At 63.9% G+C, this 15492-nt stretch overlaps 1 protein-coding gene across 11 annotated transcripts in view; it reads left to right on the forward strand.

Annotated features, from left to right (window-relative positions):
- The window catches only part of STK40 (serine/threonine kinase 40), a 74568-nt gene that overhangs the window by 53477 nt on the left and 5599 nt on the right, over positions 1–15492 (forward strand). For 9 of the 11 annotated variants that reach the window (XM_073317346.2, XM_073317344.2, XM_073317343.2 and 6 more), the window contains 2 exons: positions 4820–4909; positions 15336–15453. In XM_073317346.2, the coding sequence (XP_073173447.1) occupies positions 4820–4909; positions 15336–15453 (208 nt within the window). Of the gene's footprint in view, positions 1–4819; positions 4910–6625; positions 7615–13551; positions 14001–15335; positions 15454–15492 lie in introns of those variants that run through there. The other 2 variants (XM_073317354.2, XM_073317355.2) reach the window with 2 other exon arrangements.

Here is a 15492-nt window from a genome sequence, read left to right on the forward strand (position 1 = left end):
TCGTGTCTGAAGTCTTGCTCCTGCCGCGCTGCTGGGGAGCCCACGCCCTTGGTTGGCCTGGCCTAGCCCCCAGCGAGCGGAGGGAGCCGCAAGAGCAGAGTTAACCCCCAAAGCGGACAGAGGAGATAGGGTGGAGGGACGTGTGGGGACGGAGAGGAGGGAGGAAGCACTGCAGGCCTAATGCAGGGGAGTTGGGGGCGGATGCTTTCCATTCCCCGTCACTCCCCTTCACTGCCTGGAGGTTCAGCAGGAGGGATCTGCCAGCCCTCCAAGGCAGCAGCACGTGGGGCCTGCTAACACCCCGATGCTGGGGAGATCTCTGGGACAGGTGACGCTTCTGTCCGAGGCCCCACTCCCAAGGGGACGATTCAGCCCGGTGTGGCTGCTGTGTGAGGAGCCCATGGTGCCAGCTGGCAAGCGCCATCTGAGCGTGACCCAGCCTGGAGGGCTGCCCGCCTCTTTTGCCTGTTGCTGCGGAGGGTGATTCCTAGGTCCCGGGTGCTGCGGGGGTTGGGCACTTCCTAATGCACAGGTTTTGCTAGCCTAACTGGCTCGGCAGGGGTAGAATCATAGAATCATAGAATATCAGGGTTGGAAGGGACCCCAGAAGGTCATCTAGTCCAACCCCCTGCTCAAAGCAGGACCAATTCCCAGTTTAAATCATCCCAGACAGGGCTTTGTCAAGCCTGACCTTAAAATGCTGCAGCATTGCTTGTTGCAGGGTCACTCCTGTGCTGTGCCCTCCCCTGCCCTTCCTCTGTAACTCCCCCATGCCACCTTCCCTGCCCATCTGCTGGCCTGTGACTCTTGCTCCCCTGGGGCTGGGGAGTTACTGACCCCAGCATGGCTGGCGCTTGGTTTGGCTGCGTGCTGGGCATCTGGCTGAGCACGTCCAGCCCTTGGCACCCAGAGCCCTGCATGGACGAGGACATGACTCGGATCCTGCTGTGAAAATGCCCCATGTCCATGTCGTGCCCTGAGTGCTCATCAGCTCACTCAGGCCTGTGCAGGCTCTTGCAAATGCAGGCTTTCCCTGTTTGGAGCTGCATCCCTGAACTGGGGGTAGCACTACCTGGGGGTGGAGGCCATGGGGTTCACCCTGTACATTGGCCTCCTGGGAAACACTGGAGGTTACATGCTGGCTGTAGGAACAATCCTCTGCAGCAAGGGAGGGGCTGTCATCACTGACTGCTGGGTCAAACCTTGCACCCCCACCCCCTCTGGCCTGGGCCCCTAGGGCTTCCCCTCCCCTTGTTAGAGAAAACTAGCAGGGCACCAGGCCCGCAAGGCCATGTGCTTCCCACTGCAGTAGCAGAGTGGGGCTGGGAAAGGAGCCCCCTCAACCTGAGAACAAGCAGGGTCTGGGAACGCTTAGGCCCCAGGGCTGGCGGCTGGCTGCATCCCAGGGATTTTGAGGCTGCTCCTCCAGCCAGTTCAGGGGCTTTTCAGGCTGCCCTGTGTCACGGAGTCCCCGAGCGATGCTCTGGAACTGCTCCCTACGAAGCCAGTCAGTATTCTGGGGCAGTCGCCTTTCTGTGAGCAGCCTGTCTTCAGGACACACAGCTCACACAGCTTCCACCTTCCTGGGTCTGACCTCAGAGCATTCAGCATCCTCTCCCCCTCCGTGCACTTCCCATAGCGAGTCCGCTCAGGCGGGGCTCCTGGGGAAGCCAGAGGGTCCTGCCCCCCGACTTCGCAGTCAGACATGACTCTCAGCCAGCCAGTAAAACAGAAGGTTTATTAGACGACAGGAACATGGGCTAAAACAGAGCTTGTAGGTGCAGAGAACAGGACCCCTCAGCCGAGTCCATTTTGGGGGTCAACAACCACGTCTGCACTTTACTCCATGTCTCCAGCCAGCCCCAAACTGAAACTCTCTCCACCCCCTCCTCCTCTGGGCTTTGTCCCTTTTCTGGGCCAGGAGTGCACCTGATTCCTTTGTTCTCCAACCCTTTAGCCCTCACCTTGCAGGGGGGAAGGGCCCAGGCCATCAGTTGCCAGGAAACAGGGCATCGGCCATTCTCTGTGTCCAAACCCCTGCACACACCTGCCCTCTAGGGCTCTGCAATGATCACACATCCTCACCCCACTACCTAGATACTTAAGAACTGCATAGGGGAAACTGAGGCACCCCCACACTATTCAGAGGAAACATTACGAACAGTCCCGCTTCGTTACACCCTGCTGTGGCAATATGTGGCTGGCTGGTTCGGAACAAGTGCAAGAGCAGGGCCGAGCGCTAGAAGGTGGCCGTGGGCTGAGTTCAGGGCCGGGCCAGGTTGTTCATGTGCATTTAATAAACACCAAAAATCCCCAGCATAGAGAACTCCAAGCTGAACTTTGTGGGAAGCCCCAACTCTGGAACAAACAGGGTAACATGACACCTAGTCTGTCCCCAGTGCTCCCTGCAGAGCCCACCCCAGCCCCCTTCACCCTTAATCCTAGCCCCTTCATCTACCTCAAACCGTGTCCCTGCCTCCCTGGTCCTTGGAGGGGAGCTTGGTGCTGGTTTCAGGGTGTCCGCCCCACCCAGCTGCCCTGAGGGGAGTTTTCCCAGCTGGCAGCTCCCAGTGCCTGGGGTATGATGGGATGGAAGAAAGGGCTCAGGAATGCCACAGGGGCTAAGGGCCCCATGTTCCTCTGGCCCTGCCCACACACTCCTGCTGTTATGGGGGTGTTGGCATGAGGGGGCGCACACAGCCTTGCCCCTCACTATGGTGGTGTCATGCAGAGACCCCATTGATGGATGGCTAGCAGAGCCTTCTTGGTGCCTAAATTTCAAGCCGCTCTCAGGAGCTGCCTCTTACTTACTCTGTGCATTACGGTCTTGCGTAGAGGCCTCAACCGAGCGGGGCCTTGGTGTGCTGGGCACTGCACAAAGCCCCAGTGAAAGCCAGGCCAGGCCCTGCCCTTCATCTGTACAGACTGGGGGATGGGGGCAGAACCAGCCTCACCCTGCCAAGGCCTTGGCTCCAGCAGGGAGATGGGGTGGGGGTGCTGTGCCAGACCCCTGCCCCCCACTGCTCTGACGCCAATCCCCTCTCTGAGGGCTGCGGCCATATGCTGGACTCCCTGGGTGGCCAGGTGCAGGCTGGCTGGATTGGTGCCCTGCTCCCCCCAGCTCTGGCCCTGCTGTTCCTTGCCGGGCTCCTGTGCATGTTAGCGAGTGTGGGGGCTGGTGCCTCTGAGACGCTGGCAGAGCCACCAGTGCTGAGTGACTCCCCCCGAACACGAGGGGTTCCCGTGACTAGGGCCGACTCTCTGCATGGAACCAAGTGGGGCTGGAGCCCAGAGGTTCCCCAGTGGATCCATGTGGGCAGCAGGAGGGACAGAGACTGTTTTAAAAGGTCACTGCTTCTCTGAGCAAGGGGCCAGCTGGTGGCCACATGGCAGGAGAGCGGGCTGGAGGAGGGAGCAGCAGGAAGGGCTGCCTTGTGTATGGACGCTGACCAGCCCTGGGACTCGCAGGAGGGGTGAGCTCGGCTTCGGGGGAGGGGGAGGGGGAGGGGGGGGGCGTTCAGCCCTCATTTGCCCAAGCTCTGCGCCTCGCTGTGCCATGGAAGAGTAAAGTGCCTGGCTAGGAAATCCCTTTGCTGCACCCGCGTTCCTTGCTCCCCTGCCACGACAGCCCTGAAAGAGTTAATCGAACACACCGTGCGACCCCAGGCAGGTGGCCTCGGAGGGGGGGGGGGGGGGACACGTGTCTAAGTGACTGGGACCCTGGCTCCAGGGTCCGGACGGACAGACTTCCCACGTTCCTCATGCACATCCCGGAAGGCGCCGGACGCAGCCTCCTTCCTTGTCCAGTTTTAGAAGCTGGAGCTGAGCCAAGACCCCTTCCCTGGGCACCGCGGCCAGTCTGCGGAGAAGGGCGAAGGCCGGTGCCCGCAGCACCTTGGCTCAGGCCCAGTGACGGTGGACTAGTGTAGCCACTGTCCCAGCGAGCAGAGCCAGGCCAGCTCCTGCCTTGCTCGCCCTCTCCCAGCCCCGAGGGAGTCGCCCAGCTGGGCTCCTGGGGAGAGGTGGGGTGCTGGCTGCTCTCCCCCGCAGGAGTGGTACCAGGCTAGTGCTCCCTCCGCCAGGCTGTGGCTGCTGGCCCTGACACTGTTGCTGAAGGAAGCCAGGGCAGGTGGGCCGAGCTGTGGAGCAGCCGGCTCTGCTCTCACCTCCCGGGGCAGTACTAGACCCTAGAGGGGCCTGGGGGCTGCGAGCTCCTGAGCGGGGGAGGATGGGGCCACAAGCAGCCATTCGCTAGGGGAGAGGGGGCCGGCAGGGCTGCTCCCCTCAGGCTGGGGCCTGTTAAAGGGCCTGGGGGGCTGGAACAGGGATCTGGGTTTGAGTCTCAGCAGCCCGTGTGACTCAGACCCAGTTGCGTATGGCCAGGGGTCCCAGCTCCCAGCACGGCCCCGAGGCGCTGGGCCCTGGGGCATCCAGCCTGGGCTGCAGAGAACCTGGGGCGTCCCCTGGAGCAGCCAGCAGGAAAGGTAGGGGAGGTGGAGGGCTGAGGGGTTCAGATGTGGGGGAGTATCAGAGCTGGTGGGGATGGCAGGGCTTTGGAGCTGGGGGTTGGGGCAGGCCCGTCTCCTGTACAGGATGATGCACAAAGCGCTGCCTTTGCAAAGTGTTTTCCTCTGGGCCCTGCCCCCAGCTCCCGCTGTCTCCAGGGAGCCAGGTTTAACCCGCTGCCCCCCCCCCCCCGGCTTGCGGGAGGGGGGCTGCCATGAGCTGCTCTGGGGAGCGCTGACCGCCAGGCTCCTCCAAACTATTTCCTGTTGCTGCAGCATTAATGCTAAACAGAACTTTCTCTCCCACGTCCCAGCCAAAGTGCAGCCGGCTCCTGCCGCCACCGCGCAGCCCCAGATCCTGCATCAGCCAGGCGGCCCCGTGGCCCCCAGCACCCCTCGGCCCGGTGAGTACCAGCCCCACCAGCAGCCGCCTGCGCGGTCTCCCTTTTGGTCGCTCCTATTCTGGCCTCGGACGGTCCTTTGCAAAGGAAGCTGCAGGGACTAGAAAAGGCATTTGGGAGGGAGCCTTCCTGTCCCAGTGCGGGGGGGGGGCAGCATGGCCCCCAATGGGTCAGAGCTGGGGCCAGGTCACGGCCCCTTCTATCCTAGCCACCGCCGACAGGATGGGAGCAGATGCCCCCAGCCTCTCATCCACCGTACCACAGGCCCCCATCTTCTGTCTGCGTCCTGGACAGAGGCAGGACAGCGGGAAAGCCTGAGCATGCCCCCATCCCATGCTTCATGCTCTGGGCTATGATACGGGGCCCTTTCCACTATGTGAACGTGTCACATTTGGGGGTACTCCCATGCACTGCCCACACCCTGGCTGGCTGGCTGGATTCCCCAGCCTGGCACTCCCTCCTATCGCCCCCAGCCCCCAGCGCAAGGGGGTGCAAGAAACAGGCTCCTCCTTGGGACATGCCAAGGAGAAGAGCCAGGAACCAGAATTCCCTGAAGACGACGGTGCCCGGGCAGCCTGGGTGCCCCCGAATGCTGTCTGCTTCGCTTTTTGCCACCTGGTATCAAAGGGCACGGGAGGAGGCTGGTGCGCAGCTCGCCTCTGCCCTGGCACTGCACCCAGCGTGCTCCCCCCTTACCCCAGACAGTCTAGCCCCCTGTGCCCCATATCCGCCTGGCTGAGCAGGTGCCCTGGCCCAGCTCCCCCTGACCTGCTGTCCTCCCTGCATTGCACACCCTGACTCAGTGTCAATCATTAACCAGGTGCTGCCCAAGGCTGGTGAGTGCCATGGCCCCTCCTCCCCAGTGGGGGCCCTGGCAGGTCCATGCTGGACCAGCTACCGGCTGGGCTAGAGCAGGCAGGGCATGTGGGCTTTGGAGAGTCCTGCAGCAGGACTGGCTCCCAATCTAGGGAACCCCTCGCTGCTGCTGGTATCGAGCTAGACTTCATGTCCCACCCTAGGGGCATCGAATGCATCAGGGACCCAGGCTGGGGTTTCCAAAAGCACCTCAGTCATCTTGGAGCGCCCTTTGCAAGGGCATGCAATGTGCACGCCACAATCACCTCGGCTGCTGGAACCCCTCCAGAGACTCCAAGGGGCTCCCTACCCCACTGAGCTCCTGGGGGGCCAGAGGCAGGTTCCCCATTGCAGGGTGGGGTTCCCTGGGGGCTCTCAGAGCCCTGTGCCAGGGCTGTTGTGCATTGGGAGGGGCCCTGCTGCCTGCGGGGAGCGCTAGCAATGGCCTGTCCAGGGACAGTTCTGCTGATGTGTCACATATTTGCTGCATTTCTTTCCTCATTCCTCCCTGGGTAGAGACATTTCTGGGAAATCAGCTCACCCCTGCCAGGGCCCGAGTGCAGGGAGAGTCGCTGGAGCTCTGGGGGTGTCTTCTACCCACGCTCCTTCCAATTCATCCCCTTGACTCCTTCCCCCACGCGTCAGACTGCACCAGTTCTCGGTGAAAACCCTCATCCTGGCTGCAGACTGGCCCGAGGCCAGTCACATGCGACTCTGGGCCATGCCTGGGGGAGGGGGGCATTTTGGGAAGACTGGGCCATGCCTGGGGCCCCGTGTTGGGGCGACTCTGCTCCGTGGCTGGGGCCCCATGTTGGGTGCGTTTGGGCCATGCCTGGGGCCCCGTGTGGGGTGACTTTGGGCCATGCCTGGGGCCCTGTGTTGGGTGCCTTTGGACTGTGTCTGGGGCCCTGTATTGAGTGCGTTTGGGCCGTGCCTGGGGCCCCATGTTATGTATTTTTGGGCCATGCCTGGGGCCCCGTGTTGGGGGGACTTTGGGCCGTGCCTGGGGCCCTGTATTGAGTGCGTTTGGGCCGTGCCTGGGGCCCCGTGCTGGGGGAACTTTGAGCCGTGTCTGGGGCCCCGTGTTGGGTGCGTTTGGGCCGTGCCTGGGCCCCGTGTTGGAGGGACTTTGGGCCGTGCCTGGAGCCCCGTGTTGGGTGCATTTGGGCCAAGTCTGGGGCCCCGTGTTGGGGAGACTTAGAGCCGTGCCTGAGCCACATTCCAAGGGAGCCAGAGGCTGGAAATTGAGCAAATATCTCAGCTTGGGGTGAGCGTTTCTTTGAGGTTTTTGGCTCGTTGGCCCCCGAAGTAGAAATTAATTGGGCGGTGCTGGGCCCCAGAGGCCCCCTGTGCTTCCCCATGCAGTGCCAGGGGATTAGCTCGTCCCTGCTGTGACCCCCCCCCCGCCCTCCGAAAGGCCCTGTGGATCCACGGGGCAGTCTGAGCAGCAGAGGGACAGAGGGTTCCTCAGGGCCCAGCGCCCCCTTTTCCCATTGCCTTTAAATCTCCCCCCTGCTGAGCTTCCTGCCGAGGGGGGGGGAGGGGCTGGCCAGGGGAGGGACAGGCTTGCCCTCCCCTCCCCTCCGACAGCGACTTTTCCCGCGGGCGCTGTAGCCCGGAGTCGAACACTTATTGCCTGTTCTCACATCTGGAAGGAAGTGAGCGGCTCTTTCCACTGGCCGCCGGCACTGGGGCGGGGGGCTGGCAGCCAGCTCCCGTCCCGCCCCAGCTGCAGAGGGCCCGGGGAGCACCAGACCGGGGCTGCTCCAGAGCCCGCGCTCGCGGACGGACCTGGGGGGAGCCGGGAGCCCCAGAGCCGCAAGGCCCCTGCTGTGAGGGTGGCAGCACGCGGGGTAAGCTGGTGCCTGCAACGGGCACCCCTCCTTTCCTTGGCATACGCAGCGGGGGGTGTGGGGCCGGTGTGGGGGGCGGTTGGGGGCGAGACCTGCTCCTTAATGTCACGGTCCCAGGTACTTCAGCATTAACCCTTGCCCGATCCCTGGGTGAAGCGACACAGGTCTGCTTTCGCCAGGCCCGGGCAGCCGGGCTGTCAGCAGGAGGCTGGCGCCCTCGGCCGCTCTCTGTGCCCGGCTCCCTGGCTGCTGGCGGGTCGCGCCGCGGGGTGGCATTGTGTGCGATGCCCCTCGGCCGCGGGCTGCTCTTGCTGCCCCCCCGTACCCCCCAGGGATCTGGCCTCTGGCTGAGTGACTCCCGTGGCTGGGGTCTCTCACAATGTGGGGCTCTGTTGTGGGCCCCTGGACCACGCTTCCCCCTCCGGGGGCCCCAGAGCTGGGCAGCGCATGGGGCTGTGTTCCTGGAGCCTTGCACGAACCGGGCGTCTCCCTCAAATCCGCCGGCCATATCCCCCCGGGGTTCCCATGTGCAGCCAGGGGCCAGGCCCAGCTCTACTCCCCGCAGGCGGCTCTGTGGATTCCAGCCTGGGGATTGGCCCCCAGGTCCTGCCAGCGCCCCCAGCCAGGAGCCACCAAGTGCTGCCATGAGCTGCCTCCGTGCCCCGTTGTTGGGACCTCACTGCAGCCCCCTGGCAAGTGGGACTCTCCCGCCACACAGCTGGCCCCGCTGGATCGCGCTGTCATGCCTCCCCTGCTCTGGGAGCAAGGGGCTGGGATGGGAAGGGGGGTCCCGGCTGATCCAGCCCCACAGCAGCCAAGAGGCACCCCCAGCCCACCTGCCCCAGCAGCAGGGAGAGCCCGAGGTGTCTGAATTCCCCCCACAGTGGAGGGGAAGGGAGCGAGGGGGCAGGGAGCAGAGCAGACAGGGCTGAAGCCACGCCAGTACCAGCTGGTTATCAAGGCCTCAAAGCAGGGGAGGGGGTCGATTCTGCAGGCACACGGCTGGTGGAGCAGTCGCGGTGGCCCTGGCAGCCTCATGTACCGTCCATGCACCCCGTCCTGCTCTGCCATGCTGCCCGTCAGCCCCGTCCCCGCCTGCACTGGCAGCGTCACTGCCCAGCGTGGGGCACCGAGCCCCGGGTGTAATTCCCTGCTCCCAGGTGCAGGAAGGGGCTGTACGGCGGGGCGGGGCCCATGCAAACCAGTGACATTACTCCACCCCACAAAGCCACCGCTGGCCTGTCCGGGGAGGAAGCCAAAGTTGCCAAGTCTCACAAGATAAATATGCCACTCGGCCTTTCAAAAACAAGCCCAGGCCGCCCCAGAACAAGCAGCTCGGGAAGAGGTGACTTGAGTCCGTCCCCCCGCCCTCCCCAGGCCGGCCAGCCACCCCCGGGTTCCTGGTTCCACTTCCTCCCTCCCTCTGTCTCTTCTCCTACACACCCTCCCCGCCAGGTTCCCAACTCTGGGCTCCCTCCTCTCTCTGCTCCCTCCAACCCCCTACGCTAAGTAAACACATGGCCTGCAGATAAAGTGCTATGGTTTTAATTTAAAAGGCGAGGAGGGGGAGGGAGAAGTAAACTGGCCCCTTCTAGTTGTATTTAGAAACCTGCCAAAGGCACTCATCAGAGTTTCCCACAGATTAGGTTCCTTTGAAACAAATGGTTATTAAAGGACTAAACTTCCCGTCGTCCAGCCAAACGGGAACTCTGAGCCTTCCTCTTCCCTGCGGGGAGCCCGCCCCTCACAGCTGCTAAGGCCCAGAGAAGTTGTCAGTACAGCATCGAGGTGCCAGGCTCTTTAGAAGGGCAGCAAGACCCGGTCCCTGCCCCCAAAGAATTGACAGTAGGTAGGCACCATACCATTGTGGGCAGATGGAAAGAAGGCAATAGAAAGCCAGACATCTAAGCAGCAAAGTAAGGCGCAGTGTCTGGTTAGTTCCCTAATTTGTTTGAAGTATGTGTTGGGAGGGAAGTCAGAGGACTGGCGGGAAGATCAGGGTTTGAAGGAAGACATGCAGACTGAAGGCGGGCCTGGAGGAGAGAGTGGGTACATGGCAGCTTGGTGCTGAGAGGGGGATCATCCAAAGTGCATGGAGTAAGAGTCGGTTCTCCCACTCCCGTGCTCCTGGTTCCCTCACGCCCAGGGCTGGGGCAGCAGGGGGCTGTGGGTAGAGATTGAGAGGTAGGAGCAGATGGTGGGGGAGAATCCAGGGCTGCAACAGCTCGGGGGGCCGGAGATCAGAACTGAGGGGCCATCCGCAGAGCTGGGGGGCCTCGGAACGGGGTCGCGCTGACGGAGGGGCATGGGCTGGCTCCCTCCCTGCTGGCTCTGTGCCTGGCTCCAGCCCATGTTCCTAGCCCTATAATTGCTCAAGTGCTGAATTCATCCAAAACGTTCAGGGGAAAGAATAGAGGCGTTTCTGTGCTCGGCTGCGGCTGGTTTCTGCATCTGCAGCTTCAGAGCCCCCAGCCAAGAGCGTGTGGTCAGGAGCCCGGCGTCTGCAGATTTACTGCCATTCCACGCATTGTTGGGATCATCCTATTTACTCAGCGCAAGCCAGAAACCGTCTGGGGCAGATCTGGGCAGGGGAACAGTGGTGGCGGGGCTGAGCTGGGAGAGCTGCAGCCTGCTGGAGTATCCCAGGGAGAGCCGCTGGGGGCCTGGCAGAGCCACACTTGGGACAGTGGCTTCTTAACATCTGTGTCCGGCTGCCAGCCAGCCCAGGGATGCAGGCTGGCCATGTGGTGTTATTTCATGGCTGGGGGATGGGCAGCTGGCACCCAGAGCTCAGTGCATTGGGAAACACTAGTTAGTGGGGCGCCCTCCTGCGACACGGTCATAGCACAGGGAGACAGTTGTGCTCTCTCCCCCGAGGTGGCTGCATTTGGCTGGTGGTCTCTGCCGAGCTGTGTAACGTGCTCGGGGAGCCCTCAGGACGCTGGAGGAGTGCCAGCATGGAGCATCGCCAGCCCTGCCTTCCTGCCACAGGAGTGACCCTCTCCTTCGTTGTCCTGGAGGATGCTGGGAAGGGAAGGCTATTGACTGGGTTATTTGGCTCTGCTCCATATCCACCGAGTAGATGCATGGCGCAGTCAGCAACTGAGCAAGCTTCCCCCTCTTCTCAGCTCTCAGCGTCCCCCTACGGACCGCCCATCGCTCCCCGGCATCTCCGCTGAGAGGCCAGCAAGGGCTGCAGTCAGGGCCAGCTGTGGGGGGCGGGGAGTTGCCTGATTTCCATGGCTGTTCTCCCCCGGTCTGCTAGTGCCCAGCCTTGCCAGGCTGAGGGCTGGTGGGTGCGGTGGGATCGCCCATCAGATGAGGAGGGCAGAGGAACGAAGGCTCCAGCCAGAGCAGGACCTCCTGAGCCAGACTCCTCTGAACTGTGACGCATCATCAAGGGAGGACAGCAGTGCTCCCCCATAGCGGGCAGCCGGCCCAGCCCTGTGCCCCCAGCCAGTGCCCTGGCCAGCACTTGGTGTCGAGGGCCGGGAGGCGAACAAGGGAGGAGCCTGGGTTTGCTCCCATACCTGATAGCAGCAGCAGGGTGGGATCCCACAGGGGCGTGGGACCCATTGCTCTCAGCCCACTTCTGCCCTGGGCATTAATGGCACCCTGAGCTGCAGGAAGGGATGTTGGCAGGGCTCTGGGCTTTGGACTGAGAGAGGCCATGGCTCAGCATGAGAGGGGTCCCTGGGCGCCAGCCTCAGGGAACGCACCTGCTGCCTGCTCACAGAAAGCGAAATCCCCAGTTCCTGTAGGCTTCTCGCCCAGCTGCTTCTGGAGAGGTTCTCCTAGGAGCCCAGCACACACCATGCACCCAGTTCGCCATGCTCTGCTGAAAGCCTGAAAATCCAGCCCTGTCAGCAGAGTGGTGGCTGCACCGGACTCTGCAAAGCATGACCAGGCCCCTGCCCCAGAGAGCCGACGGCAGGACCTGGGCCAATGGGGAAAGGTGAGAAGTCCTTGCTGAGCTGGAGCCCATGGAGAACGTCAGTGCCCTAAGGCACCCAAGGGCCTGGATTCTCCACCATGTCCACACAGGGGCAGCTGGGAGCAAGTTAGGGTGACCTTGCACCACTCCAGGCTGGGGAGTAGCAGAGCTTGGCTCCACTGTGCCCCTCCGGGGCTGATGGGGGCAGTGGGATCTGTGGTTCCATCTTTACAGAGTCCCTGCCCTACAGTGCAAGGTCCCCGCTGGCTGTCTCCAGCCGTAGCCTGCAGGAGGACCTGGCTCACCCAGGGAGAGCCGGGGCCAGGGCTGCCTAGGACCTCGGGCCTAGTCGAGGGTTATCTGGGTGCAGCTGGGGAGCGATGGGTCACTCCTGCCCCCGGAGCAGCTCTGCCTGGCACACGGCCCTGGCACTGAGTGGGCTATGTCTGGCGTGGTCTACGATGCTCCCTGTGGAGGAGCCGAGGCTGCCCTGGGCTAGGCCCCCCCTGCTTTCGGCCAGAGACGCCCCCCGGCTCCTCCGTGCGCAGCTCCGTCTCCTGGTAGCAGGCTCGGCGCTCCATGTGCAAACAATTCACGCCATGAGCGGGCCCTGGGTTGTCATGACGACAGCATGTCCTCGCCGTTCCGGTGGGGGGATCGTCCCCAGACACTGGCCCGGCTGAGTGGGGCGAGCGCTCGCTCCCTGCTGCACAGTCACGAGCCGGGTGCAGTGGGCCGGGGAGGGGTTTGGCACAGCCGCGCCGGGTCATGCACCAGACAGGCCATGATGGGCTGGGCCCCAGCTGGGGTTGTAGGGCGGAGGGGTGGGGGGGCGGGGTGGGGTTCAGCACAGCTCCCTGAACAGAAGTCTGGGAAAGAGGAGTGGAACTGGATGGTCTAGCATGGGGGGTGGGAGGAACTCCTGCATCCTACCCCCCAGCTCTGGGAGGGGAGTGGGGTCTAGTGGTTAGAGTGGAGGGGGGGGCGCGGCTGGGAGCTAGGATGCCTGGGTTCCGTTTCTGCCATTGACTTTGGTCTTATCACCTCTGAGCTCTGTGCCTCATTGTCCCCTGTGTGACCTGGGAGCGTGCACTCCCCTGTCCCTGGGGCTAGACTAGGGCGATGCGGAGGTTTGCAGGCTCCTTACGCTGGCATGGAGCCAATCGCTGTAGTTTCGAAGCCCTTCTTAGGTGAGCCTGTAACGGAGTGTTTTCCTCGCATTGCCATCCCCCAGAGGGGCATCCCAGGCTGGGTGCTGTCCTGTCACATCCTGCGGCCTGGGCGTCTCTGCTGAGCTCAGATCCTGCCTGGAGCACTCCAGCACTCAGGTCTGGGGGCGCTGGGCTGGAGCCATGGCTGCGTGGGGCACACGCCCGGAGGGACATTCCTTTCACCCGCCCGTTTCCCGAACTGGGTGTGTGCCCGTTAGCCACCTCCTCCATCAGGGCTGCATTCCTGGAGACGATGGGCCCTGGGGGGGCCTGGAATATGGTCTCACTGTGCTGGGGGTCGGGGGGAGGGCTGGAGTGTTTCCCCTGGGGAAGGGGTGCACCGAGAGGTTCCTTGAATGGAAAACTGGGCCCTAGGCAGTAGTTGTCTCTGGCCTCTGGGCTGCAGCACTCCAGGGTGATGGGCGGCACGGGGAAGCCTTGGCTGGCTGGCAAGGGCAGCTGCTAGGGCCCCCGCTGGGCTTTCCCCTCCCTCTGGAGTCAGAGGCCCTGCAGCCTCGGGCTGTGTCTGCTCTGGATTTCCAGCCTCCCTCCACCCACCCCGCTTGCCCTCCCCTCCAGCTGCAATGGGTTTGGCTTTGGCTCCTGCCTCTTCCTTGGCACCAGCACCCGTTGGGGCCTGTGTTCCGGGAGCCAAGGGGCAGGGGCGGGAGTGGTGCGAGGGGGCTGTCAGGGTCACACAGGGAGCCAGGTGCTTCCTCTCCAAACCTGCCCCCGGGGGGGTGGGTCTGCTGCTCACAGCCGAGCCCAGCGGCTCAGAACAGATGGGCAGGGCCCTGGGTGAGCCGGGGCGCTCCTGCACTTACTGGGGCGCTGGCTTCCCACAGCCCCCATATGCTCCCAGCTTGGTGGTGTTTCCTGCTGCCTCCCAGCGAGGGATCCCCTGCTCAGCGCCCAGCTGGCCCTGCTGCGCTGGACTGCGGGGAAGGCTGGGGCAAGATGGTGGCTTGGCACCATCTGCAGGGGGCCTGCTCCCTGGGCCCAGGATCCCGGGGGGAGGGGAAGTGCTGCCCTGAGCACCCTGGCCCTTGCCTGGTCGCGGGGGCCCCCGTTCGCGGCGCAGCGTCCTGGCTAATCCCCCAGCCCAGCGCGCTGCTCCAGATGCCTGGTGTGCAGCTGCATGGACATAATGGGCAGCTCAGCCCCTCCCCGCAGGCAATAAAACGTGGGACGGCTCCGAAATCGGCTGCAGCTCCCCCAGCAGGGCCTGGCGCCCCGAGCCGGTAAGGACTCCCCCTCCCTCCCCCGTGCCCGCGCCTCACTGCCTCCCCCCGTGTCTGTGTGCGCCGAGGAGCCACGTGGGCGCCCAATGCCTCCAGCTAATGGGGCCTTTGGGTGCCTGCAGCGTTGGGCTGGCTTAGGCGCCCAGGTCACCTTTGGGGTGCTGCTCGAGCCCCCACGCTGTGCAGAATCCCTCCCGCTCCCCAGCTGCCGCTGCGCAAAGGACACCGGCTCTGCTCCTGCCCGCCCCAGGAGACTAGCCCAGGCGGTGGTCTGAGCACAAAGCAGGGAGCTGCTGGGTTCCAGTCCTGGCTCTACGATCGAGGGCTAGGCACTTCCCCCTTCTGTGCCTCAGTTCCCCCATCGTTGGCCCAGGGCTCGGGGCGGGCCCTGGGTAGTTGTAAAGCGCTGTGTGAGGGTTAGTTAATGGCCCTCTTGGAGTGTGTCCCGGGATAGTGCAGGTTACACGCGTCTCTGGGGCAGTGTTTCCCTGGCACGACCTATAGGGAGGGGCCTGGCCCCAGAGCCCTGGGCAGTGTAGTGGGGAAAGGATTCCCTGTGGGTGTCTGGGAACGGGCGGGGCGGGGCTCGCGCCTGGCAGGAAGAGCTGGGCTGACAGTCACGGGATGGGGCTGGTGGAGATTAGTCCCAGGGTCTGTGCGCTGCCTTAGTTTGTTCCCTGGGGCTGGGGGGGTTGTGGGGCTGCAGGCAAGCGCTGCCCTCTCCCAGAGCACCCCACTACAGAGGGCCGTGGGCTGGGTTCGGGGAGCCAGCATCCCAGCTGAGAGGGGTGGGCAGCAGCCGTGCCAACTACAGCCCTGCGTGGCAGCTCTCAGCCCCAGGCTGGGCCATGACCTGCGGTGGCGGTGGGGTGTGTGGACTCATGTGAAAACCCCAGAGATTTCCCACACCCACCGCCCTCCCCTCCCGACCCTCCGGGGGCGGGTGGCTGCCCATGAGCTGGTGCCCGGAGTGGCCTGGCGCGTACCCGCGAATCGCTCTGGCTTGGCAGGGGCACGGCTGTAGCGAGGCTCCGCTGAGCTGGGCCGGCCACCTGCCTCCCGTGAGGCGCAATCACAGGAACCCGGAGGGCAGCGGCCTGATTTCGTCCTACAACGAAAATCACGGTGCCTGGCCCCCGGGGCGGGGGGGGGGGCGGCGATTAAATCACTGCCATCAGGCAGCCCCCACCAGGCCCCGACCTTGGGCGGATCTGCGCCTCCGAGCCAGCCATGGCCCTCCCCAGCCAGCAGCTGAGGGGGGCTGGAGCAGGGACAGCGGGGTGGGGGTGCCTGGGCAGCCCCATTTCAAGCCCCCACCCCCCCCCCGTCTCCTAGGTGCAGCGAGCTCGTTGCCCTTCGGCCTGGCGAGAGCCCCCGTGTGCCACGATGGAGACACGCAAGCGGGAGATGGAGCTGCTGAGCAACAGCATGGCCGCCTACGCCCACATCCGAGGTGGGTGTCTGGGGGGGGGGGGATGACCGGGGGGGGCTG

This window comes from Lepidochelys kempii, chromosome 19, assembly GCF_965140285.1.
Source record: "Lepidochelys kempii isolate rLepKem1 chromosome 19, rLepKem1.hap1, whole genome shotgun sequence".
NCBI lineage: Eukaryota > Metazoa > Chordata > Testudines > Cheloniidae > Lepidochelys > Lepidochelys kempii.